The 27,060-nt window shown below is 46.1% G+C and overlaps 1 protein-coding gene across 3 annotated transcripts in view; it reads right to left on the bottom strand.

Moving 5' to 3' along the window:
• The window catches only part of ap1g1 (adaptor related protein complex 1 subunit gamma 1), a 198,033-nt gene that overhangs the window by 52,833 nt on the left and 118,140 nt on the right, over positions 1 to 27,060 (bottom strand). For all 3 annotated transcript variants that reach the window (XM_072518091.1, XM_072518089.1, XM_072518090.1), the window contains exons 16-18: positions 14,773 to 14,900; positions 10,961 to 11,065; positions 6,821 to 6,959 (exon numbers count right to left, since the gene is read on the bottom strand). In XM_072518091.1, coding sequence (XP_072374192.1) covers positions 6,821 to 6,959; positions 10,961 to 11,065; positions 14,773 to 14,900 — 372 coding nt within the window. The remainder of the gene's footprint in view (positions 1 to 6,820; positions 6,960 to 10,960; positions 11,066 to 14,772; positions 14,901 to 27,060) is intronic.

Raw genomic sequence — 27,060 nt, 5'->3', positions numbered from 1 at the left:
TGCGGGAGGCGCGGGCATGTGGCTGGCCTAAAAAAGGAGTTGGCTAGTTGGCATGGGGGGGGGTAGCCCCCCGATCCGGCTGATCACGTGAGAGGCCTGAATGGGCCGGTCAAGAGGACCCGGGTGTTTTTGCACTTAAAGGGACTAAAGGCAGACATAGCCATGCTACAGGAAACACACCTGAAGATCGCGGATAAAACCGGGCTGAGGAAGGGATGGGTGGGACAGGTTTTTCCACTCGGGGCTGGATGCAAAGAACAGGGAGGTCGCAATCTTTGTGAGTAAGTGGGTGGCATTTGTGGCGGTGGGTATTGTGGCAGATAAGGGGGGTCGATATGTTATGGTGAGTAGCAGGCTGCAGGGGGCCCGGGTGGTGCCAGTGAAGTGTTTGCTCCGAACTGGGACGATGCAGGGCTCTTGAAGCGGATGCTGAGCCAGATTCCGGATCTGGAGTCGTGTAGTTTGGTAATGGGGATGGACTTCAATACGGTCCTAGACCCGACATTGGATCGGTCTCGGTCTCGGTCGGGCAAGAGGCCGGCAGCGGCCAAGGTACTGAGGGGGTTCATGGACCAGATGGAGGGAGTGGATCCGTGGAGATTTGCCAGGCCAAGGGCGAAGGAGTTTTTCCTTCTTCTCCCATGTACCCAAGGCTTACTCGCGGATAGATTTTTTTCATGGTAAGCAGGGCGCTAATTCCGAGAGTGGAGGGGGCGGAGTACTCAGCCATTGTGATCTCGGACCATGCCCTGCACTGGGTGGAGCTGGGGATGGGGGAGGAGAGAGGCCAACACCCGCTGTGGCGAATGGACGTGGGACTACTGGTGGACGAGGAGGTCTGTGGATGGGTCCAGAGGTGCATCCAAAGCTATGTGGAGGACAATGATAATGGGGAGGTTTCGGTGAGTGTGGTCAGGGGGGAGCTAATCTCAATCAGGGACCACAGGGAGAGGATGGAGAGGGTGGTGGGGGAGATACTGAGGGTGGATAGGAGGTATACGGAATCCCCCGAGGAGGGGTTGTTGAAGGAGCGCCGGAGTCTTCAAACGGAGTTTGACTTGCTAACCACGGGGAAAGCTGAGGCCCAGTTGAGGAAGGTACCGGGAGCAGTGTAAGAGTATGGGGAGAAGGCAAGTCGGATGCTGGCGCATCAGCTGCGGAAGAGGGAGGCGGCTAGGGAGATTGGGGGAATTAAGAGATGTGGGGGGACCATGGTGCTGAGCTCAGCTAAGATAAACAAGGTCTTTAAGGACTTTTATGGTAAATTATACGAGTCAGAACCCCTGGAGGAAGGGGAGGGGAGGGGATGAGGCAGTTCCTGGACCAACTGAGGTTTCCAAAGGTGGAGGAAGGACGGGTAGAGGGATTGGGGGCCTGGATTGGGATGGAGGAACTAATTAAGGGGTTGGGGAGTATGCAGGCGGGCAAGGCCCCGGGGCCGGATGGGTTTCCCGTGGAGTTCTATCGGAAATTTTCCGAGCTGTTGGACCCGTTGCTGTGGAGAACTTTTAACGAGGCTAAGGAAAAGGGAATCCTTCCCCCGACGATGTCGCAGGCTCTGGTCTCGCTTATCCTCAAGCGTGATGAGGACCCGCTGCAATGTGGCTCCTATTGGCCGATTTCGCTCCTTAATGTGGATGTCAAGTTGTTGGCCAAGATCTTGGCCACTAGGATTGAGGACTGTGTCCTGGGAGTGATTCATGAGGATCAGACGGGGCTTGTGAAGGGCAGGCAGCTGAATACGAACGTGCGGAGGCTTCTGAATGTGATCATGATGCCCTCGGAGGGTGGGGACGCAGATGTGGTAGCGGCAATGGAAGCGGAGAAAGGCCTTTGACCGGATGGAGTGGGAGTACTTGTGGGAGGTGTTAGGCAAATTTGGGTTTGGGCAGGAATTCATAGGGTGGGTCAAATTGTTGTATCAGGCCTTGGTAGCGAGTGTTTCGACGAACCGGCTGCGGTCAGGGTACTTTAGACTATATCGTGGAACGAGGCATGGGTGCCCCTTGTCCCCCCCTGCTGTTTGCCCTGGCGATTGAGCCGCTGGCCATGGCGTTGAGGGAGTCCAGAAACTGGGGGGGTGGGGAGGAGGAGGAGCACGGGTGTTTCACAGTATGCGGATGACCTGCTTCTGTACACTGCGGATCCGGTGGAGGGGATGGGGGAGGTCATGCTGATACTTAGGGATTTTGGAGATTTCTCGGGATATAAGCTAAATGTGGGAAAAAGCAAGCTTTTTGTGGTGCATGCGAGGGGCCAGGAAGAGAGGTTGGGGGAGCTATCACTCGATGGAGAGGAGCTTTCGGTACTTGGGCATCCAGGTGGCCAAGAGCTGGGGGGGTCTTGCACAAGCTCAATTTAGCGCGGCTGGTGGATCAGATGGAGGACTTTAGGAGGTGGGACATGCTGCCACTCTCCCTGGCGGGCAGGGTGCAGTCCGTAAAGATGACGGTCCTCCCTAGGTTCTTGTTCGTCTTCCAGTGCCTGCCCATTCTCACCCCCAATTTTCAAGCAGGTAAATAGGAGTATTACAGGATTTGTGTGGGCAAATAAGACCCCGCGGGTTAAGACTGCTTTTGGAGCGCAGTCGGGGAGGGGGTGAGTTGGCGCTGCCGAACCTGTGCAGCTATTACTGGGCAGCGAATGTGTCTATGGTTTGGAAATGGGTAATGGAGGGAGAGGGGGCAGCGTGGAAACGGTTGGAAGCAGCGTCCTGTGCAGATACCAGCCTGGGAGCACTGGTGACGGCACCGTTGCGGCTTCTGCCGAAACAGTATACCACGAGCCCAGTGGTGGCAGCAACACGGAGGATTTGGGGGCAGTGGAGACGGCATAAGGGGAAGGTAGGGGACTCAGTCTGGACCCAGATACGGAACAACCACAGGTTCATTCCAGGTAGGATAGATGGCGGGTTCCTAAGCTGGCACAGGGAGGGAATCAAAAGGATGGGGGACTTGTTTATCAAAGGGACTTTTGCCAGTCTGAGGGCGCTAGAGAAATTTGGGTTGCTGCCGGGGAACACTTAGGTCCATGCAGGTTCGGGCGTTTGTGAAAAAGCAGGTGGGGGAATTCCCGCTGCTACCTGCCTGGAGGACACAGTGTCACAGATGGCAAAGTGTCGGACATATACCAGGAGCTGCAGAAGGCGGAAGAGGGTTCGGTGGAAGAGCTGAAGGGCAAGTGGGAGGAGAAGCTAGGGGAGGAGCTGGATGAGGGCCTGTGGGCTGATGCCCTGGGCAGGGTCAATTACTCCTCATCTTGCGTCAGGCTGAGCCTGATTCAGTTTGAAGTGGTTCACCAGGCATATATGACAGGGGCGAGAATGAGTAAATTCTTTGGGGTACAGGTGTGTGAGATGCTCATGGAGCCTAGCTAACCATACCCATATGTTTTGGACATGCCCGGCACTTACAGAATTTTGGAAAGGCTTTGCAAAGGCAATGTCCAAGGTCTTGGACATTCGGGTAAAACCGAGCTGGGGGATAGCAATATTTGGGGTATTGGATGATCCGGGAGTGCAGGAGTCGAAAGAGGCCAGAGTTCTAGCCTTTGCCTCCTTGGTAGCCCGGAGAAGGCTCTTGTTAATGTGGAGGGACGCGAAGCCCCCAAGCGTAGAGGCTTGGGTCACTGACATGCCGGGGGTTTCTCAGGTTGGAGAAAATGAAGTTTGCCTTGTGAGGGTCCTTGCAGGGGTTCTCCAGGCGGTGGCAACCGTTCCTTGACTTTCTCGCAGAACATTAGATGGAGGTCAGCAGCAGCAGCAATGCGGGGGTTGGGGGGGGGGGGGGGGGGGGGGGGGGGGGATGGGTTGATTTTGTTTTATTTGTAAGGGGCAAATGCCCCACCTTGTTTTGTTTGTTAAATTGTTAATTTGTTAGAGGGTTAAGTTGTTTTTGTTGGCATATTGTTTTGTTCTCTTTGCATTATGTTTTCTTTTGTAGTGGTTTGTAAATATTATTGAAAAGTTTTGAATAAAAACATTTAAAGAAAAAAGAGAACGCCACTACTAAGCTTCCCTTAAAGTCACACTACCCCAACTTGGAAATATGTTGGCATTTGCTTCAAAGTCACTAGGTCAAATCCTGGAACTCACTACTTAACCCCACAAAGTGCAGCGGTGAAGAGAAATTAGGGGTGGGAATAAATGCTGGCCTTGCCAATGACACCCATAGTCTAAGAGTGAATTTTAAAATATCCAGAAGACTTCCGGTGGTGACCATGGAGTGAAAGGTCACACATTCAGCAGCTCTCACCCGCAGTCTTTTTTAAAAATGGTTTTTAAGCTGGAGTTTTCAGGAAATTTCTCAACATAAATTGATCGAATGGAGAGGAAAAGGAGGTGTCCCTCAATTTATGGAATTGTGTCCAAATAAGAGCCGAAAAAGAAGAAACCAAAAGATGAGTAAAGCAAGACTCAGAGGCCATCGAGCACAATGGTAACGAGACAAAGTGTGTCCACGCCAGCTCACTGGTCGAGGGAGCAATGGGTCGAGTACCTGGATGAGAAGTTTGCCCGGCATCGTAAGGAGTATGCAGAAGACATGATCCAGGCGATAGCCTGATTAAGGAGGTGGTTGACTGGGTGGAGGAGAAATTGACAACCCAGGGACAGGAGATTCAAAAGTTGCAGGAGGAGTCCACTGAACGAGAGGAGGAGTCCACTGCAATAGCTTTGGAAATTAGCACACTACAGGACAGCCAGAAACGACTGCTGAATAAGGTAGAAGACGTGGAGAACCGGTCTCATAGGCAAAATATTCAAATCGCCGGGCTGCCAGAGGGAAAGGAGGGATCAGATGCGGGTACGTATGTGGGGAAGATGTTGCAGGAGATGGTGGGGCCGATGTGTTTGACAAGCTGCTGGAGGTGTTCCGGGCACATAGGGTGCTCGTACGTAAACCCCAGGGTCGTGAGCCCCCCCCGAGGGCCATGGTGGTGAGGCTACATCGATTCCTCGACAAGGAGCGTATCATGAAGTGGGCCAGGCAGACGAAACGGTATATGTGGGAAGAATCAGAGATCCGGGTGTACCTAGATTGGGGACCAGAACTCGTAAAGAGGAGAGCAAGTTTCAACAAAGTTAAGGCGGCCCGGTTTGCGAAAGACATTAAATTTGGACTGTTATACCCAGCTCGTCTGTGGGTGACCTACGGGAACCGGACACTGTACTTCAACTCTCCGGAAGAGGTGAAGGACAATAATCTGGCTTAAGGACTTTTAAATTCAAACTGTGGTGGACTGAGTTTGGGGGAAGAGGTGGGAAAGAGAGAAAATAGTTCTGTGTTTTGTTTTGTCTTGTTTAAAATTCCAGTCTTTCTAATTCTGAGTTAAGTCACGCTGTTCGGGAAGAAAGGTGGGGGGAGGTTACTTGTGCAATTTGATTTTGATTTATTGCTTTATGTACTGGATTACAAAGGGAAAAATCTGTAAGTTGCGATGGGGGATTTTCTTTTCTGTAAGAAAGATGGTTGATTCTTGCATGCATAATTTTGCTTAAGCTGCTTGAAGCTTCTTTTATTGTGTTTGTTTCTGTTTGAAGGTGATGGGACTGATAAGAATCGGTTAAAGGGGGAGGGCCCTGTTGCCTGCGCGTTGCAGGGTGGTGTGTTTGCCTTTGGGGATTGTTGTTACTGTGTTGAGTGCTTGTGCTATGTTTAGGGGGGGTAGAATCTTGCAGATGGCAGTTTTTTTGACGCCAGAGGGTGGGAGCTGATGGGCTAGCTGGATAGATAGTTCACGGGAGCAAAGTGGGGGGGAGCTGAGGAACGACAAAGTGGGGGAGGGGGGGGGGGGGGGGGTTCTGCTGACGGTAAGGGACAGCTAGGAGACTGGAGATGGAGATCAGAAGGTGGTCGCCACCAAGGGGCGGATCAAGTGAGGTGCGGAACACGGGCTAGAGCTGGCCTAGGAACGGTCATGGCTGATTTCATAGAATTTACAGTGCAGAAGGAGGCTATTCGGCCCATCGAGTCTGCACCGGCTCTTGGAAAGAGCAGCCTATCAAGGTCCACACCTCCACCCTATCCCCATAACCCAGTAACCCCATCCAACACTAAGGGCAATTTTGGATCCTAAGGGCAATTTATCATGGCCAATCCACCTAACCTGCACATCTTTGGACTGTGGGAGGAAACCGGAGCACCCGGAGGAAACCCACGCACACACGGGGAGGATGTGCAGGCTCCACACAGACAGTGACCCAAGCCGGAATCGAACCTGGGACGCTGGAGCTGTGAAGCAATTGTGCTATCCACAATGTTACCGTGCTGCCCGAACATGCTGATCGACAGGGGAAGGGGGGCAAGGGCCCCCCCGACCAGATTGGTTACGTGGAATGTTCGTGGACTGAACGGGCCAGTTAAGAGAGCCCGTGTGTTCGCACACCTGAGACAATTAAAAGCGGATGTGGCCATGTTACAGGAGACACACCTGAAGCTGGGAGACCAAATTAGATTAAAGAAGGAATGGGTCGGGCAAGTGTTTCATTCAGGACTGGACTTTAAAACAAGGGGGGTGGCTATCCTGATTAACAAAAGGGTGACATTCGAGGTGGGGAAGCTAGAGGCAGACCCGGGAGGCAGATTTGTTATGGTTAGCGGGAAGCTATAGGGAATGGCAGCGGTGCTGGTGAATATATATGAAAAAAAAAAAATCCAGAAAAAAGTGCACTTATTTTAGGTCTGAAAGTACAAACATCCTCTGGTATACAGATGGACTTCAGTAGGTCTCCTAAAATAATCAATGTGACCAAAAAATATTATTCAAATCATTAGTGGTTGAATTTGAGAAAATACACCAATCACTGAATATTTCATTTTACCTGATTACTAGACGGAGGAGCAGTAGATAGCAATTTTGGTTCCACTTTCATGGGCTCTGCCTCTCCATTAGTTTGTGCAGTTTCTGTCAGCCCATTAGTTACCTTCTCCATTATAGGCATTCGTTCCAGCAGTGCAGATCTATTGGATACAAATAATGCTTCAGTCATGCAATTCCTCTGCTAAACAGGAGTTTGATTCATTCTTGATTAAATGTTTATCCTCATGAAATTAAATAAATTCATTTGAAAAATTTACCTAACTTATTATACTCCCTCATGCTTACCAGAAGTGTTTGGTTAGATAGCAATATATTCTCCATAATTAGAAAACGATTTTCCTGCTATTTGTATCATAATTCAGTTATTTAGTATTTCTGCCAGCACACACTAGTTTCTATGTTCATTCTTTGCAATCAGTTATGTTCAATATGTACCCACTTGAAATGTTTAAAACAGTTCCACATGCCAGAGTACTTTTGGTTAGCAAAGCAACAGAAAAGATAGCAAAGTATCTAAATATGCTATCAAAGTACTGGGATGTATTTCTAGGTGTGTGGGCAGGGTCAATGTGAAGCAAATCCAACGGTAGGAGCCATGAATACAAAATAGTTACCAATCAATTCAATAAGGAAATACAAGAAATGTCTTGACTTGGGAGCGGTTGAAATGTGGAACTCGCAACGGCAAATAACTTGGATGTTTTCAAAAGGTAACTAGACAAGTACATAGAAAATATGCTGAAAGGCAGAAGTGAGGAAGCTTGTCTGGTATGTAAACACCAACACAAACTAGCTGAGTCGAATGGTCTTTTATTGTATAATTATATGCAAAGAAACATTAATACATTAAACAGATTTTACAGATTAATGACATTAAAATTGATTTATCCGACGATTTGAATTAAGGTAAATAAAACAAAAGTAGAATGTAGTGCTTAGTGTTAAAAAATTATATTAACTTTTGAATTAAGTAATTTTGAATTAGACAGATGGCAAGCATCTCAAATTTGCTGACAATACAACACCCAACAAAGCTTGGACACTGACAGTCAGGGATTTATACACGGACTGCAGGGTCGCAACAATGGACGAACTGACAGAGAAATTCCAGCTAGCCAAGGGGAACGAGCTAAGGTACATGCAACTCAAAAACTTCCTACGAGAGGAGACAAGGACGTATCCACAACCGCCACGACAGACATTACTGGAAGAGTTACTGGACCAAGCATCCTAGATAAAGGGAACTGTAGCGACATGTATGACCGTCTGGTAGAAAGGGCCGACACCATACTGGACGCAACAAGAAAGAAATGGGAGGAGGACCTGGGGATTGAAATAGGGTGGGGACTCTGGAGCGAAGCACTGCATTGGGTCAACTCCACCTCCACGTGCGCAAGGCTCAGTCTGACACAACTAAAAGTGGTACATAGAGCCCACTTAGCAAGAACTCGTATGAGTAGGTTCTTCCCGGAGATGGAGGATAGATGTGAACAGTGCCAAGGAGGCCCGGCCAACCATGCCCACATGTTCTGGTCTTGTCCCAGACTTGCGGGGTACTGGACAGCCTTCTTCGAGGCAATGTCCAAAGTGGTGGGGATGAGGGTGGAGCCATGCCCGAAAGTGGCGGTCTTCGGGTTATCAGAACAGCCAGATCTAATCCTGGGGAGGAGGGCGGATGCCCTTGCCTTTGCCTCCCTGATCGCCCGCCATAGAATCCTGTTCGGCTGGCGGTCAGCAGACTGGCTGTCCAACCTTTCAGAATCTCTCCAAATGGAGAAAATCAAATTCGCCAACCGAGGGTCAGACGACGGCTTCCACAGAAGCCATTCACCCAATTGTTCCGGGACCTGTTTGTGGCCAACAACAAGCAGAAGAATAGCTGGGTAGGCAAGAATCAGGGGAATGTAGCCGAGGCGGGGGAGGGAGTGATAGACCGGGAAGGGGGGGGGGGGGAGAGAAGAGGAGGGGATGGATGAGGGAGTAGACAGGGAACAAGAGGGGGGAACCAGTGAGGTGGGAGGGAAGCAAGGGAATGACAGCCGGAACGAGGGCACGGGAAACAATAACAAACTTGGCATCTACAGGAGCAGAGAACAAGGAGAATACAGGCGAAAGACGGGATGAACGGCTGAAGCGGAGGTGATCGCGAGATGACAACGGCAGCGAAAACTGTCCGGGAGAAGCAAGCGACAACACCAACACCATTCGCGTATTGCCCTCTGTAATTGTTTCCCCGTCGCCCAAATGTATATGTACCCCCTCAGATTCCCCCCCCCCCCCCCCCCACAAACCGATGCCTACTTATGTGCTAAAAACAATACTGCCAATTGTACAGAGCTGCTGCTGTTGAGCTAGCACATAATACCCTACCAGTTATTTTATTCTAATGTTTGTTTTGTTGTTGTTTTTTGTGCGTGTTCTCTTCTATGTATGTATTCTATTTTGTGTACATAACAGTAAATATACTTTATTCAAAAATCCAATAAAAAACATTTATAAAAAAAAACACAAACAAAGCTGAATAGATGCATCAAACTATTTTGCAGGACTTTGGTTAGTTATGCATCAGGATGCACATTGACAAAACATAAACCCATTGCACAATGGTCACAAATCTCCATTATAAATAAAGAATCAAGTTGGCAGAGACCTGCAAACAACAGCACATTAATTATTTTCAATGTCTTGTTAATTCAATTATAGGTCAATGAAATACCAGAAAATATGTCCGGAACTGGAGTATATTTCAAATAGTTACACTAACTTTGTAATTAATTGGTCATACAAGGTATTAGATTTGAAATATTGTAAGCTTTTTGGAAGAATTCAGGATATTCAAAGTTCAACTACATATTATAATGGAAGTTAACAAACTAGAAGGACAGGCAAAATGTCCTTCCGCAGGGTCAATTTTCTTATGCTTAAGGCTTCAATATAAATTGAACTAGGCTACCTCAAAAGTCATACAAGTTTGGTTTGATGAATTAATTAATTTAGTGAATGTTGAAGAAACACAGTTGCTTTAATGGACAGATAAAGCCACAGCGCTGGAGTTTTCAGTGATCCTAAGTAGTACTATAGGTACACATGTTGAAAATACACACATTTAAAAGAAGATTTATAGGCAACACAGAGAAAAGCAGTGTAGGATTAATTGCATGGCTCTATCAAAGTGTCAGCACAGACATGGGTTGAATGGCCTTCTCTGAATCATTCTATGATTAAATAAAAAGTCAAATCAGCATAGAAATCCACTGGAAATGCAATGTTATGGTCTGTCATCTCTAGAATTTGACCTGAAGCAACAAACTTTTCAAAGCTAAAGCCTCTTTGCAGCACAAAGTCACAACATTGTGCCTGTTAAGCAAATAAACTCAAGAATTCAATTTTGACCAATGACAGTTGTTTTGGGGGGGGGGGGGGGGGGGTGAAGAGAGGAGGAGGAGGAGGAGGAAAAGGATCTTTACAGTTTAGGTCTAGATCATGCATTTTCATTCCAGTTCAGGTCCCATTAATGTAGGGACATGAACTGTGATTAAGAACCACGGACATAACAAAAAGTAGTTGGTTTATAAAAATTCTTGCACCCTTCTAATTCCCTTAGTGGACACAGATCATCTTGTACAGAGCCAGTGAAACCTACAAAGACTTCATTAGTTCTCATATTTGATAGATTGAAGCATACGTATTGATTTATTTTATTGGACTTCCCTGATTATTGGTTTGAGAGAACCTGAAGTCACTTTTGCAATTTTTCTAACAAAACAAAGTTCCACGTAGCTTCTCTTCACAAAATGAAACCAAACTGGTCACGTGGGCTGACTTAATTTTTAGATATCAATATTGTGGTGTTAATAATTGATTCAAAGCAAATCAGCATTGTGTTTTAGCTTTTAAAGGAGCATGTAGAAGAAAAGTCAAAATATCCACAAGCATGGAAGATTGGAACTGACATCTCCATTACACATTAACTTGCATACAAAATGTTTGACAACCTGAACGAAAATAGTGCATTAGGATTTACCACAAAAATTACTGATATTTGCCATCACTACTATCAGTTCTGTAATTCAAGCATGCAAGAATTCATGCAAATTAACTTAAGTTAGCAGCATGGTCCAACTGATCAGTTTGCACATACCTCATATGATCAAATTTTCTGAAAAGTGCATTATATTCCACAGCCCTTTGCTGAAGTTCCACATCTATGCTGCTTCCATACACTGACATGATCTTCTTAATTCGACTGAAAGGATGAACCAATGTTATAATTTCCATTTCATCACATCCATACGTTAAAAAATCAGTTTTACTTTTGTTATAAATCTGTGATGGAATTTGGATTAAAAATCAAATCTTTTATTCTTTCATGGCATGTGAGAGCGGTGCGGCCAAGGCCATCATTTGTTGCCCATCCAGGTGGTGGTGGTTGAACACCTTGAACCATTGCAGTCCATCTGGTGTAGGTGCACCCTCAGTGCAGTTAGGAAAGGAGTTTCAGGATTTTGACCCAGTAACATTGAAGGAACAGCAATAATAATAATAATCTTTATTAAGTGTCACAAGTAGTCTTATATTAACACAGCAATGAAGTTACTGTGAAAAATCGCAATACAGTTCCAAGTCAGAATGCAATTGGTTTGGAGGGGAACTTGCGTAGTGATGTTCCCATGCATCTGCTGCCCTTGCCTTATTAGGTGGCAGAGATTGCTGGTTTGAAAGGTTCTGTCAAGGGAAATTTGACATGAGTTGAGGTAGTGTATATGGGGGTGGATAGGGTGCCAATCGAGCAGGCTGCTTTGCCTTGAAATGGTGCCGAGCTTAAACACTCTTGCTGCTGGACTCAGCCAGGCAAATGGAGAGTATTCCATCACATTCCTCACTTGTGCTTTGTAGTTGGTGCCAGGCTTTAGGGAGCCAGGAGAGTTACTCGCCACAGGATTCCTAGCTTCTGCCCTGCTCTTGTAGCCACAATATTTCTGGGACTGGTCTAGTTCAGTTTCTGGTCAATGCTCCCCCCCCCCCCCCCCCACCCCCTCCCCGATATTGATGGTGGAGGAATTCAGCAATGGAAAAGAAAAGATGTTAAATGTCAAGGAGACGGTCAGTTTCTCTCTTGTTGAAGTTGGTCAATGCGTGGTGTGAATGTTACTTGCCACCTATGTGTCCATGCCTTGGGCCTGAGCACCACCCAGGCCTTGCTGTGTAGGGACTGGTTTAGCACAGCGGGCTAAACAGCTGGCTTGTAATGCAGAACAAGGCAGCAGCGCGGGTTCAATTCCCGTACCGGCCTCCCCGAACAGGTGCCGGAATGTGGCGACTAGGGGCTTTATGTGATTATTATATTATGTGTGGACACGATCTGTTTCAGTATCTCAAGAGTCACAAATGGTACTGAATATGGATGATGGCACAGTGAACATCTAACCTAATGATGGAGGAAAGATCATTATCAAGCAGCTCAAGGGGGTTGAACCAGGTCAGTACTATGCTGTAAATCTGAGATGGTTGACACCCAACCACTCAAACCATCTTTCCTTATGCTAGGTGTGACTTCAACCAGAGCGCTTTTCCTATTCCCATTGACGTCAATTTTGCTGGGGCTCCTAGATGCCATGCTTGGTCAGATGCTGCACAGATGTAAAGGGCAGTCAGTCTTTCCCTCTTAAGTTCAGCTCTTTTGTCCAAGTTTGGACCAAAGTTGAAATGAGGTCAGGAGTTATGGTCCTGGCAGAACCCAAACTCAGCAGGTTATTACTAGAGCCACTTAATAGCACTGTCATTAACACCTTCCATCACTTTGATGATAAAGAGTAGGTTGATGAGGCATTAGACTCGTCATATTAAATTTGCCCTGTTTTTTGTAGACTGGACATACCTGGGCAATTTTCCCCATTGTTGGGTAGATGTCACTGTTGTAGCTGTACGGGAACAGCTTAAGTGGCTTGGCTAGTTCTGGAGCACAAGCTTTCAGTGTTACTGTGGGCCTATAGCGTTTGCTGTATCCAGCGTCTTCAGCAGTTTCTGGATATTACATGGAGTGAGCAGAGTTGGTTAAAGACTGGCATCTGTGACACAGGAGGGGGGGGGGGGGGGCTCGCCCACTCAGCACTTCTAGCTGAAGAAGGCTGCAAATAGTTCAGCCTCACCGCTGGTACTGGGCTTCCCCATCTTGGAGAATGGAGCCCCCTCTTCCAGTTCTGGGACTTGGAAGGGACCACGAAGCTTTGATCGTTGTGGTTGTGGAATCACCTGCAGCTTCTATTGTTTGGCATACCTGTAGTTCAGTGTTGTAGCATCAAATCAGCACCTCATTTTCAGATATGCCTGGTGTTGCTCCTGGCATGCACTCCAGAGCTCCTCTTTGAACTGGGTTTGATCTCTCAGCTACATGATAATTCTAGAGTGAGGGATATGCCAGGCTGAGGTTACAGAGTGTGGATGAATATAGTTTTGCTGCTGCTCTTGGCCCACAGTGCCTCATGAGTTATTAGATCGGTTCTGAATCTATCCTATTTAGACAGTGGCAGTGCCACACATGGAGGATATCCTGAATGTGAAGATGGGACATTATTGCCATAAGGTGTGTGCGCTGGTCACTCCTATTAGAATGTCATGGACAGATGCATTGACGATAGGTAGATTGCTGAGGGTAAGGTCAGGTAGGTTTTGTCTCTTATTCATTCCCCCATCAGTTCGCCGGCCCAGATTAACAGGTAAATCTGTGAGGGTTTAGCCAATTTGGTCAGAAATGGTGCTACACCCTTGGGTGATGGACTTGGAAGTTCACCAATCAAGAGTACATTCCGTGTCCATGCCAATCTCGGGTGTTTCTTCCAATTGATATTCAACATGGAGGACAACTGATTCTTCAGCCAAGGGGGATTGATTGTCTGTTTACTCAGCAGAAGGTTTCTTTGTCCATGTCTGACTTTAAACCATGAGACTTCAGGGAATCTGATGCCAATGTGCTGTCATCTCTGGTGGGACAGACATACAGTCAATATCAAAAGACATTATCCCTGTGTAAGATGTAATTCCTTCAGTATGACTGTCAGACTGCTGCTGGACTCGTCTGTGGGACAGCTCTCCCAATTTTTGCACAAGTAGGATCAACTAGACGGTGTGTCATTGTGGTTTCCAATGCCCGGTTCGATGCTAGGTGGTACATCCAGTTTTATTTATTTTGGACTTTCCTGTGGTTTGATACAACAGACTGGCTTGCCAATTAAAAGTCAACATTGCGTGGGTCTACAAGCACATCTAGACCAGGTAAGGATGGCAGATTTCCTTCCCTAAAGGGAATTGTGAAACATAGAATTTACAGCGCAGAAGGAGGCCATTCGGCCCATCGAGTCTGCACCGGCTCTTGGAAAGAGCACCCTACCCAAGGTCAACACCTCCACCCTATCCCCATAACCCAGTAACCCCACCCAACACTAAGGGCAATTTTGGACACGAAGGCCAATTTATCATGGCCAATCCAACTAACCTGCACATCTTTGGACTGTGGGAGGAAACCGGAGCACCGGGAGGAAACCCACGCACACACGGGGAGAACGTGCAAACTCGCACAGACAGCGACCCAAGCCGGAATCGAACCTGGGACCCTGGAGCTGTGAAGCAATTGTGCTATCCACAATGCTACCTGTATGCTACCGTGCTGCCCGTGACCAGATTAGTGAACCAGATTGTTTTTTGCAGCAATCCAATACTTTTCACGGCCATCATTACCGAGACTAGCTTTTCATTCCAGATGTTAGCCAATTGGTTTTAATTTCCACCAGCTACTGTTGTGAGATTTGAACCAGTGTCCCTGGAGCATTAGCCTCAGCATTTGGATTACTAGCCCATAACATCACCATGACGCCACTGTCCCTGTTAATCTATATTGAAAATCAGATTTCCAACATATTATATATTTGCCCCTCTTTCAAGAGTGAATTTACTTACTTCACATTTATGGTAAACCTTGTGCTTAGCTTCATAATTGCAGTGAGAGCATATCCCCTTGTTACAGATGCTGACATGTTTGACTGTAGTAGAGTTTCTAATACATCCATAACTTCATCTTCTGTCACCTGTTGGGGTAAAAGGAACTGATGATCAGGCAACCATTTTGAACATATTCCCAGCACACAATCTATTGACTGTGATTTGTTTTAAAATAAATTTAGTGCATCCAATAATTTTTTTTTCCAATTAAGGGTCAATTTAGAGTAGCCAATCCACCTAACCTGCACGTCTTTGGGTTGTGGGGATGAAACCCACGCAGACACGCGGAGAATGTGCAAACTCCACACAGAGTGACCCAGGGCCAAGATTCGAACCCAGGTCCTCAGCACCATAGGCAGCAGCGCTATCCACTGTGCCATGAGCCACCCTTTGACTGTGATTTTTAACTGCACATTATGCATGTCAATCCTACATTGCCTTCCTGTTAAATATATAGCTAAAGAAAATGAAAAATTGCAGGGCACTAAAATTAGCTTAAGAAACTGCCAAATTAACACTGATTTACAAGGTTAGAGTGCCACTTACTGGCTATCACAATAAATGCAATTTCTAACTGGTTGGGTGCATTCCAAACGTCCCATTTTCTAAACACACCACTGTCCTATATTTTAATCATCATTAAATTATTTTGCTAAACCCTCTTACAAGTCCAATTCCTATCTCATCATTCCAAAACAGGAACACATCTGAAGTGCAACTACATTCAAATGAAATTATTTTTAATCAGTTCAAGAAAGATAAGTTCAAATGAATAACTTAAGAAAGCATTTTCAAAGCACTTCTCCTTCATTCTCATTGTAAAGTTGGGATGATGAATCAAAAATCTGAAGCATGTTTTACAAATGGGAGCAAGGAAATTTAAAAGAAAACCACTAAATGCTATAAAAGACACTCATTGAACAGTTTCATAGATAAAAGAATCAACTACATGTGGTGAATAGTGAAGAGAATAGCCTTAGATTACAGGAGGATATAGATAGGCTGGTCAGATGTGGTCAATGTAAATGGAATCAATCCAGATAAGTGTGAGGTGATGTATTTGGACAGGACAAACAAGGCAAGGGAATACATGATGAATGGCAGGACCCTGGGAAGCACAGAGATCAGAGGGACCTTGGTGTTCATGTACACTGGTCCCTTAAGGTAGCAAGACAGGTGGATATAGTGATTAAGGAGGCATATTCTAAGGAGGTCTATTTTCCTTTGTTAGCCAAGGCACAGAGTTTAAGAGCAGGGAGGTTATGCTTGAACAGTAAAAAAATGTTGGTTAGGCCACAGCTAGAGTATTGTGTAGAGTTCTGGAATCCACATTATAGGAGGGATGCGACAGCACCAGGATGAAGAGTTTACCAGGATGTGGCCTGGGCTGGAGAGTTTTAGCTATGAAGCGATAGAATGGGGTTGTTTTCCTTGGAGCAGAGGAGAGTGAGGGGGCACATGAATTGAGACGTATAAAATTACAAGGGGCATAGAGAAAACAGGAAGAAACCTTTCCCCTTGGTGGAGGGATCAATGCCTCGTAAATCATGGATTTACGGTAAGAGGAGGTTTAGCGGGGATGAGCAGAAAAGCATTTTCACCCAGAGGGTGGTGAGAGTCTAGAACTCACTGCCCGGAAAGGCGGTGGAGGCAGAGACCCTCATAACATTTTCATAGTATTTGGATGTGCACTTGCGATGCCAAGGTATACAAGTGCCATAAAGCACGCTGATGCTATTTGTGAGGGTATTTCAACTTGGAACATCGGTTTGCGCGGGTGTCTAGTTTTGTTTTTGTACGAGGAGACAAGTGAAACCCCAGTGAGAATAAATGGCCACGTCCGGTGGTGGCATGTAGGAGGAAGTTGCATGTTGGGCGGCTCCTGCTCGAGGCTTGATTTTTTTAGAGTTTGACACCCGGTCCCAGGGGCAATTTTGCATTGAACAAGTGCAGGAAGGCATGAGGAAGGAGGATGTCCAAAAATCAAGGAAAGCCACCGTGAAGGGGGCGAGTGAATGTTCGCTCTCGAGTGAAAGGGTCAGCTCGGCAACTGCAAAGCTGGTGGAGGCTGGGTCACTAGGTGGAGTCACACTGTTCACGGCAGAAAAGATGACGAGGTGATTATTTTGGAATTTGAAACGGTTTGCAAAGCACATGGAAGTGATGAGGAAGGAGATGATGGCGGCATTGAGGGTGCTGGTGGAGGACGTAATGCCCTGGTGAAGGCGGTGGTGTAGAGGACATCGGCTGAGGTGCAGGAGTAGGGAGAGAGACTGAAGGGAGTGGAGGCCTCGTTTCAACATAACGATCAGCTCACTTCGATGGGTGAGGAGCTGCAGAGGGTGGTGGAGGCCAACAAAGGTCTGCGAGCCACGGTGGAGAATCTGGAAAACAGATCTCGGCAAAATCTGAGGATCGTGGGGCCTGCCCGAAGGGTTGGAGGGCCCGAGGCTGACAGAGTACTTGCCAAGATGTTGGAGGAGGGGGAAGATCCCTCCTGGTACGTACTGGCTCGGGCTCATCGGTCGTTGAGGCCTAAACCGAAGGCGAATGAGCCGCAAGAGCGCTGATTATTTGTTTCCTTAGGTATCACATGAAGGAGAAGGCCCCGAGTTGAGCAAAGCAAAAGTGAGAGGTACATTGGGCTAGAGATGGTATATGTATATACCAGGACTTAACCATGGAGTTAGCGAGGAGGGCGGCCTTTGGCTGAGTGAAGATGGCACTGTATAACAACGGTGCGCAGTTCGGTGTAGTGTACCAAGCTAAGTTGAGGGTGACCTATAACTCCAAGACTTTTATTTTGAGGCGGTGGAAGCGGCAGTGTGAAGGTAGAAGGACTGGGGCAGAAGTGAGAAATGGAACAGAGGATTAGTCTTGGACTGAAAGTAGAGGGATGGAAGATTGTATATATTTCTATTTTTTTAAATTTCATATTGTTATATGTGTTAAATGGGGTGAAGTTGCCTATTTGAATAAGGTAGGAATTGGGATTTTTTACAATGACGGTATTCTGGGGTTTATGCGCTTGCACTGGGTTTGTTTGTTTGAAGGGGACCGAGTAGAGGGAGGGGATTGGAGAGGAGTGGGGCCTGGGTATGGGCCTCCACACTAGCAATTGGGGGGAGGTGCTGCGGTCATTGGAACCTGGTTGAGCAGGTTCTGATGGGCCTAGGGGGTGTGAAAAGTGATGATGATGATTTGATGTGTTGTCACATGTACCGAAGTACAGTGAAAAGTATTTTTCTGTGGCCGAGGAAAGTACACAGTACGTACATAGTAGACACGGGGGGTGGGGTGGGGGGGGGGGTGGGGCAAGTTATGACAATGACTGACGGGGGGGGGGGGGGGGGGACAAGTTATGACAATGACGGACAGGGTGGGAGGGGGGGGGAGAATGAGAGACACCGTCAGGATGGTTACGTGGAACGTGAACGTGAGAGGTTGTGTGGTGTGTGCGCGCGTGGGGTGGGGGGGGGGGGGGGGGGGGGGGGTGGGGGGCAGTGAAGAAGTTGAGGGTGTTTGTGCACCTAAAAAGCTTAAAGGCCGACATAGTCATACTACAGGAGACTCTTCTGGAGGTGAAAGATCAGGGGAGGCTCAGGAAGGGCTGGGTGATCCAAGTATTTCATTCGGTGTTTGACAGCAGAGTGCAGGGGGATAGCAGTTTTGGTCGGAAGGAGGTTCCAGATGGAGAAGGTGGCGGCGGATCAGTGGGGGTTGATGTGTGATGGTAATAGGGCGTTGGAGAGGAAGTTGGTGGCATTGCCAAGTGTGCATGGCCCTAACTGGGATGATGCAGGTATTGTGAGGCAGCCATTCCGGACTTGGATTCACACGAGCTAATAGTGGGAGGTGATTGGAATTTGGTGCAAGAGCCAAGGTTGGACAGGCCACAGCCGCGCTCGCTTGCCCAGTCCGGAGGGTGGCGCTCTTGGCTTGGGTTAGGGGGTCAGAGTATTTGGCGATAGCAATTTTGGATCATGTCCACATTGGGTGGACATGGTCCTGGAGAAGAGGGTAGTGCAGAGACCGGGGTGGAGAATGGACGTGAAGCTGCTGGGGGACCAAAGTTTTTGCGAGAAGATTGGGACGGTAATTGATGAGCATGCGGGCTTTAACTGTACTGGGGAATTATCGCAGGCCATGGTGTGGGAGGCCTAAAGGCAGTAGTGAGGGGGGAGGTGATATAATTTAAGGTCAAGGTGGATAAAGAGGAGGGGGAAGAGCGTCAAAGACTGATAGATGAGATGTTGGAGACGGACAGGAGGTAGGTGGGGGATGCAGACCCGGCACTTTTGGACAGAAGGAGGGAGCTACAGGCTAGCTTTGATCGGTTGTCCACGGGGAAGGCAGTGTGCCAACTGAGGCTGGCAAGGTGAGTGATTTAAGAGTATGGGGATAAGGCTGGTAGCCCAACTTCAGAGGGAGGCGGCGGCGAGCGAAATTGTCAAGTTGCGAGTTTGGAAGGGAAAATTGGTGGTGGCCCTGGACCAGATTAATAAGGTGTTTGAGGAGTTTTATGAAAATTTGTATAGGTTGTAGCCACCAGGGGAGGATCAGGGGAAGAAGAGTTTCTGGACGGATTGGAGTATCCGAGGCTGGAGAAGGAAGACAGGGCTAAACTTGAGAGGTTGATGGGGGAAAAGGAGGTAAAGGAGGCAATTGGGAGGATGCAATCAGGGAAGATGGCAGGGCCAGATGGCTTCCCAGTGGAGTATTACAAGAAATTTAAGGATAAATTGGCGCCGCTGATGGTGGGAATGTTTGAGGCAGCGATGGGAAACATAGGGTGTCTCTGTATGCAGACAATTTATTGCTATATATATTAGGGGCAAGTGCATCAATGGGGAACATAATGGGACTTCTCCCACAGGTGTTTTTCAGGATATAAATTAAACCTGGAAAAGAGTGAATATTTTGTAGTGTCCCAGCTGGGAGTGGGAGGGCTGCCATTTCACAGGGCAGCAACTCACTGCATGTATTTGGGGGTGCAGGTGGTGCGGGGGGGGGGGGGGGGTGGGGGGAGGAGAGCTCTGTAGGTACTGGCTTGGTGGAGGGTGAAAGCGGATTTGGCACGGTGGAATAGCCTCCCTCTGTCACTGGCAAGTCAGGTGCAGGCTGTAGTGATATTCGGATATCAATATACATGATCAATGTATGTAAATGCAGTACAGTCATTTCAATGCGAGATGTCTTAGTCAGATACTATAAGAACTGGATTCCCGCTCTTTTTAGTAAGTTAGAGTGTGATCCAGAACAGTGAACAAGCTAGACATAGAATAGCTAGAGTGAGAGAAGTTAGAACTAGTTTGTTAAAATAGTGTATCGTTATATAGTTATCTGTACTGCACTTTAATTCTTTATAGCTAATTTAGTATTGAGTTTATTATTTTGTTACTCATTAAATAGTTCATCTTTCAACAAGACTATATATTTTAGATAAGTCATTATTTAAAATATAACAGGCAATTAAAATGAATGTGTTGCAGCGATTTCGCTTTCTATTTCAGTGCCTGCCGGTCTTTTTGCCGAAGGCATTTTTGAAGAAAGTGGACAAGTCGATCACTTCATTTATGGGGGAAGAGTAGGGTTGGACCTCCCGAATTTATTATATTACTACTGGGGGGGCGAATGCCGAAAAGGTGAGGAGTTGGGTTGAAAGGCTGCGTGGGGGAAAGAGTCCCAATGGGTTAGAATGGAGGAGTGTTGGTGTAGAGGGTCGGGGTTGAGGGCGTTGGTAACAGCGCCGCTCCGGATGGCCCTGGGCAAGTATTCTGGGAGTCCAGTGATGGTGGCGAAAGGCTGTGAATGAGGGTGAAATATACAAGATGACAGGGCATTAGGAACGGTAGCACAAGTGAGGATTACTGTCGGTTACAAGCACGGGAAGTGGCAAAATCATGATGGGATTTAAACCGGAGAATGAAAATTTCAAACAAAACTGAAAATGCTTGAAAAATACATCAGGTTGGCAGCAGAGATGTACAAAATTATGAGGGGAAGAGAGTGGACAAATAAAATTGTTTCCCTTGGCAGAGAATTCTAGAACCAGGGAACATAGATTCAAGTGGCAGATGGTGTAGAGGGGACACGAAGAAGGATGTTTTTACGCAGAGGGTAGTGGCTGTCTGGAATTCGCTGCCCGAGATGGGAGAAGAGACAGAGCCCCTAAACTCTTTAAAGTACCTGGATCTGCCTCTAAAGTGCTGTAAACTACAGGGCTATGGACCAGGTGCAGGAAGGTGAGATTAGAATGGGCACCTGGGTGTCCTTGGGCTGGCATGGACAAGATGGGCCAAATGGCCTCCTTCTTTGCTGTAATTTTTCTATGGTTCTATCTGTGGAGAGAGAACCTGGGTTAACGTTGAGTCTGCATGACTTCTTATATGGACCTCGAAACATTAACAGTCTTCTCTCTCCATGGATGCTGACGGACTTACTGAGATTTTCCTGTTTTTATTTCAGATTTCCGGCATCTGCAGTATTTTTACTTTAATGAAAATTTTTAATTTGGAAATGTTCTGATTGGCCAACAACTTTTTTGCAGTTTCTTCATTGTCGCTGGGCCAAAATCTCAGAACTCCCTTCCTAACAGCGCTGCACTGTGTGTACCTTATTACATGGATTGCAGCGGTTCAAGGCAGCTCACCACGACTTCTCAAGGTCAATCAGAAATCTGCAATAAAACACTGGCCTAGCCGACGATCACATTCCACAAGCAAATAAATAAAAAGATGAGCAGGACCAGGTGCGAGAGTATGGGTTAAAATGGGAGTAGTAGAATATTGAACAAGTTTACTGTGAGTGGAAGATGATGGGATTGGTCAGGAAAGAATTGAATAGCCAGCTTCAAATCTTTTCCACTGGATAATGCAACAAAAATATATCTTGCCACACTTCAATCATGTCAGAACAGTTTAGTCCGAGATGATTATTTTTTACTTTGCGAAGTGTGTAGCATGATAAATAACAAGCGGTATATGAACCACCATGACACTCCAATTAAAAGGGCTCAGAAGATAATCTCCTCAAGAGGTTTTTTTCTTAAATACAAGATTAAATCAGCAATGAAGCATTTTTCCTCAAACATAGTAGTACGAAAAGAATGCAAACTGGTGCATTTTGCTAGCCATTTCTGACCTACATATTTTCCCCCACCCCAGTTAAATATTACTTTTTTTTGGCAACATATTGGTTCAAGAACTAGACTAGAATAACAATTCCCTTTGAAATAATTATTAAACAGCATGGAAGGGAAAGCCAGCCAGGATTTTCACTCCTAATTAGTGTCCTTGACCTTACGAATATTCGAGTTACGACATATGACACTTACGATGTTTATGAATTGACAGTTTCAAATTATGACGTTGGTTCTGAATTTTTAATCCACGGTGGAACATGAGTTTTGGCTAAATTAAATTGTTCGGAATGAATTGACATCAGTTAAAAATTTGATATGTTTTACTATTCCAAATGCTTAGATCATTGCTATCCTCCGATAGCACAGGGTAGCATTTCTACAGGAGTTTCCTGTAGTTTTGGCCAAAACACACTTGGAACTTAGTAACATACGACGATTAGTAACCAACATATTAAATGGTTTCTTTTCAAATGCCTCAGGTAGGGTTGGAGAAACAGTCAAATAATCGAGCATCCAGGAGTACAGATGCTCTCCACAGATGCTGTCAGACGGCTGAGATTGTCCACCACTTATTGTTTTTGTTTCAGTTTCCAGCATTTGCAGTAATTTGCTTTTATCCAGGAGTACAGTATTGGGTTGCTGACCCCAAATGAGCCTGGGGAAAAATGGTACTTGGCCTGCCGACAGAACCACCGCCTATTTTAACATCGTTCCTATGGGGAAATCAGTTCCAACTTAGTGTTTCGATTTATAATGCGGTTCCAGGTATCAACCGTGTTGCAAGCCTGAGGGCCTCCTGTTCTATAACAGTCTTTGTCAGAAGTTGAAAGCTGCACATGTTGGGGCTTGCTGATGTGCAACAACACCACATAGATTATAGCCATTGGGTGAAGTAGCAAAAATACTTTGTCTCCAACCAAGACAGTCAAGAATGTGGCATTATAGATAGAACGCAAGAGATAAAATAAGAGGAAGCGTAGACCCCCAATCCTGCTACCCCATGCAATTTATTTTCCAATCATATCCCCATATCCTTGGCCTCTTTGCCTTTATCAATCTCAGTCTTGAATACATTCAACTACTGTCCTCTGGCGTCAATTCCATAGATTCACAACTCTCTAAAGTGAAGGTTCTCATCAGTCAAAAACGACCAACCCTTTATCATGAAGCTATGACTCCCAGCTCTGGACTGTCCAGCCAGGGATCATTCTTATAGCTTCTAACCTCTCTGGCACTGCGTTTGAATGAGATCACTGTTCATTCTTTTAAACTCTAAAGAATATAGGGCCAATCTCGTCTCGTAGGACAGCTCTCTCATGAGTTATCAGTATAGTGAAACTTCAATGCACCCCAAGGAAGTATATCCTTCTTTAAGCAGAGTCCAAAACTGCAGAGTGTTCTCCAAATTTGTTTCACCAAAGCCCTGAACAACTTCAGAAAGACTTCCTTATTCTTGCACCCAAATCCCCTTGTAATGAAGGCAAACATACCATCTGCCTTCCAAATTGTTTGCTGTATATGCATGTTAATTTGCTGTGATAAATGTACAAGGACTCCCAAATCTGTCAATACCAACATTTAATAGTCTGTCACCTTTTTTTAAAAAAACCTGTTTTTCCATTTTCCCAAAATCAAAATGGATAATTTCACATCTCCAGATCGTACACCATCCGTCACTTTCTTGGTCACCTAACTGGTCTAATTTCCCTTCCGTCCTCTGCCCCCTCTTCTCAGCTTATTTTCCCACCCAGTTTCGTATTGTCAGAAAACGTAAATACCTTACACAGACCCTCATTTAAGTAACTGATAGAATAACTAAGGCCAAAACACTGACATTTGAGACATTCCACTGGTTCCACCTTGCCAATCAAAAAACGACCATTTATTGTTTCTAGTCAGTTAACCAATCCTCAATCCATGCAAACATATTATCCCGAATCCGAATGAGCCCTAATCTTTGTATCAAGATTAAATGTAAAAAAATTTAGAATGCTAGACAGAAGGAAAAACTGCTTTCCAAAATGAATTGTAGGCTGTGGAATTCACTCAGGATTAGGAACAGAGACAGAGATCATCTCAACAAACAACATTTAATTAGATATCTGGGTGAAAGAATATGGGAACAAAGGGGGTGAATGTTACTGGAATTATTGCATGTGTGAGGGGTAAACACCAGCAAAACTGGTTGGGCTGAGTGTCCTGGTATTTGTGTATTTCAATTTTTATTCCAGTGTTTTCAAATCAGTCAGTAATATTTACACTGCCAACTTCTAAAAAAAAATGAAGCTACTTATTGTATTACATAATCTGAACAATCAAAAGAAATGCTCATGCAATAAGTTTATACTAGGCAGCTGATGTGTAACAGAAAATTAAGGCTTAGATTTGTGTAGAGTACAGGGGCTGGTTTAGCACAGTGGGCTAAACAGCTGGCTTGTAATGCAGAACAAGGCCAGCAGCGCGGGTTAAATTCCTGTACCGACCTCCCCGAACAGGCGCCGGAATGTGGCGACGAGGGGCTTTTCACAGTAACTTCATTGAAGCCTACTTGTGACAATAAGCGATTATTATTATTAGAGTAACTTCTCTATTTCATGTGCCATTTATTTCATTGAATAATGGAAGCTCCTCCACATAATGCAACGATATTGCACTTTTAAAAAAAAACAATTAACTTAAACAACATCCTGACAAAGCCTCAATAAAAAGTACTTACTTTTATTTATCAAAAGTAACAACTTTTTTCCTGATAGTTAAATAAGCAGCGAATGCAAGCCATGGCAGCAAGGAACATGAACTAGTTTGGGAATGGGAAAAGGCATAGTTATTAATGGCCATTTTAACAAGTGTGTTGACTTCATAATGCTGGTCAGGCTCAACAGCTCCTGAAAGTTAATTTCTTACTATACGAGGCAGACCCGGCGGAGGGGATGCCAGAAATAATGCGGATACTTGGAGAGTTTGGGGATTTTTCAGGGTATAAATTGAACATGGGGAAAAGTGAGTTGTTCGTGGTGCATCCAGGGGAGCAGAGTAGAGAAATAGAGGACCTACCGTTGAGGAAGGTAACAAGGGACTTTCGTTCCCTGGGGATCCAGATAGCCAAGAATTGGGGCACATTGCATAGGTTAAATTTAACGCGGTTGGTGGAACAAATGGAGGAGGATTTCAAGAGATGGGATATGGTATCCCTGTCACTGGCAGGGAGGGTGCAGGCGGTTAAGATGGTGGTCCTCCCGAGGTTCCTCTTTGTGTTTCAGTGCCTCCAGGTGGTGATCACGAAGGCTTTTTTAAAAAGGATTGAAAAGAGCATCATGGGTTTTGTGTGGCCTGGGAAGACCCCGAGAGTGAGGAAGGGATTCTTACAGTGTAGCAGGGATAGGGGGGGGCTGGCACTACCGAGCCTAAGTGAGTATTATTGGGCCGCTAATATTTCAATGGTGAGTAAGTGGATGGGAGAGGAGGAGGGAGCGGCGTGGAAGAGATTAGAGAGGGCATCCTGTAGGGGGACTAGCCTACAGGCTATGGTGACAGCCCCATTGCCGTTCTCACCGAGGAACTACACCACAAGCCCGGTGGTGGTGGCTACACTGAAGATTTGGGGACAGTGGAGACGGCATAGGGGAAAGACTGGAGCCTTGGGGGGGGTCCCCGATAAGAAACAACCATAGGTTTGCCCCGGGGGGAATGGATGGGGGATATGGAATGTGGCAAAGAGCAGGAATAACGCAACTGAAAGATCGGTTTGTGGATGGGAAGTTCGCGAGTCTGGGAGCGCTGACCGAGAAATATGGGTTGCCCCAAGGGAATGCATTCAGGTATATGCAACTGAGGGCTTTTGCGAGGCAACAGGTGAGGGAATTCCCGCAGCTCCCGACACAAGAGGTGCAGGACAGAGTGATCTCAAAGACATGGGTGGGGGATGGTAAGGTGTCAGATATATATAGGGAAATGAGGGACGAAGGGGAGACTATGGTAGATGAACTAAAAGGGAAATGGGAAGAAGAGCTGGGGGAGGAGATCGAGGAGGGGCTGTGGGCAGATGCCCTAAGCAGGGTAAACTCGTCGTCCTCGTGTGCCAGGCTAAGCCTGATTCAGTTTAAGGTATTACACAGGGCGCATATGACTGGAGCACGGCTCAGTAAATTTTTTGGGGTGGAGGATAGGTGTGCGAGTTGCTCGAGAAGCCCAGCGAATCATACCCATATGTTTTGGTCATGCCCGGCACTACAGGGGTTTTGGATGGGGGTGACAAAGGTGCTTTCAAAAGTAGTGGGGGTCCGGGTAGAACCAAGCTGGGGGTTGGCTATATTTGGGGTTGCACAAGAGCCGGGAGTGCAGGAGGCGAGAGAGGCCGATGTTTTGGCCTTTGCGTCCCTAGTAGCCCAGCGCAGGATATTGTTAATGTGGAAAGAAGCCAAGCCCCCGGGGGTGGAGACCTGGATAAATGACATGGCAGGGTTTATAAAGCTAGAGCGGATTAAGTTCGTTCTAAGGGGGTCGGCTCAAGGGTTCACCAGGCGGTGGCAACTGTTCGTCGAATACCTCGTAGAAAGATAGATGGAATGGAAAAAAGAAGGCAGCAGCAGCAGCCCAGGATCGGGGGGGGGGGGGAGAAGAACCAGAAGGACTCTCAGGGTTGTTAATATATACTGTATAATATGTATAGGTCGTTGCGACAGATAATTATATATTGGACTGTTAAATTATATTTTTGGAGAGTGTTACTTGTGATAAGGCAGTTGCCAATTAGGGTTAGTTTTCATTTTTGTTATTTATTATTTATTCATTTTTTGTTTATAAAATAGGTCATTGTTATTTGTGTTGTTATAATATTGTGTAAAGGATGCACAATGTACTGTGTTGGTTGACCAAAAATTTTCAATAAAATATTTATTAAAAAAAAAGTTAATTTCTTTCAGAAAGAGTCTGAAATATCCCAATGGTTCACAATTCAACACCCGCTGCAAAATACATTACTTCAGAAGCAAGCAAAATTTCAAATCAAAGTATTTTTGACAGCTGAAATCAGAGAAATTTAAAATATGATTGATCTAGCTTTCTCTCTACATTTTGATCTGGGATACACATCAACAGTTGAC

This window comes from Scyliorhinus torazame, chromosome 10, assembly GCF_047496885.1.
Source record: "Scyliorhinus torazame isolate Kashiwa2021f chromosome 10, sScyTor2.1, whole genome shotgun sequence".
NCBI lineage: Eukaryota > Metazoa > Chordata > Chondrichthyes > Carcharhiniformes > Scyliorhinidae > Scyliorhinus > Scyliorhinus torazame.
This window is presented reverse-complemented; position numbering and strand designations above follow the sequence as displayed.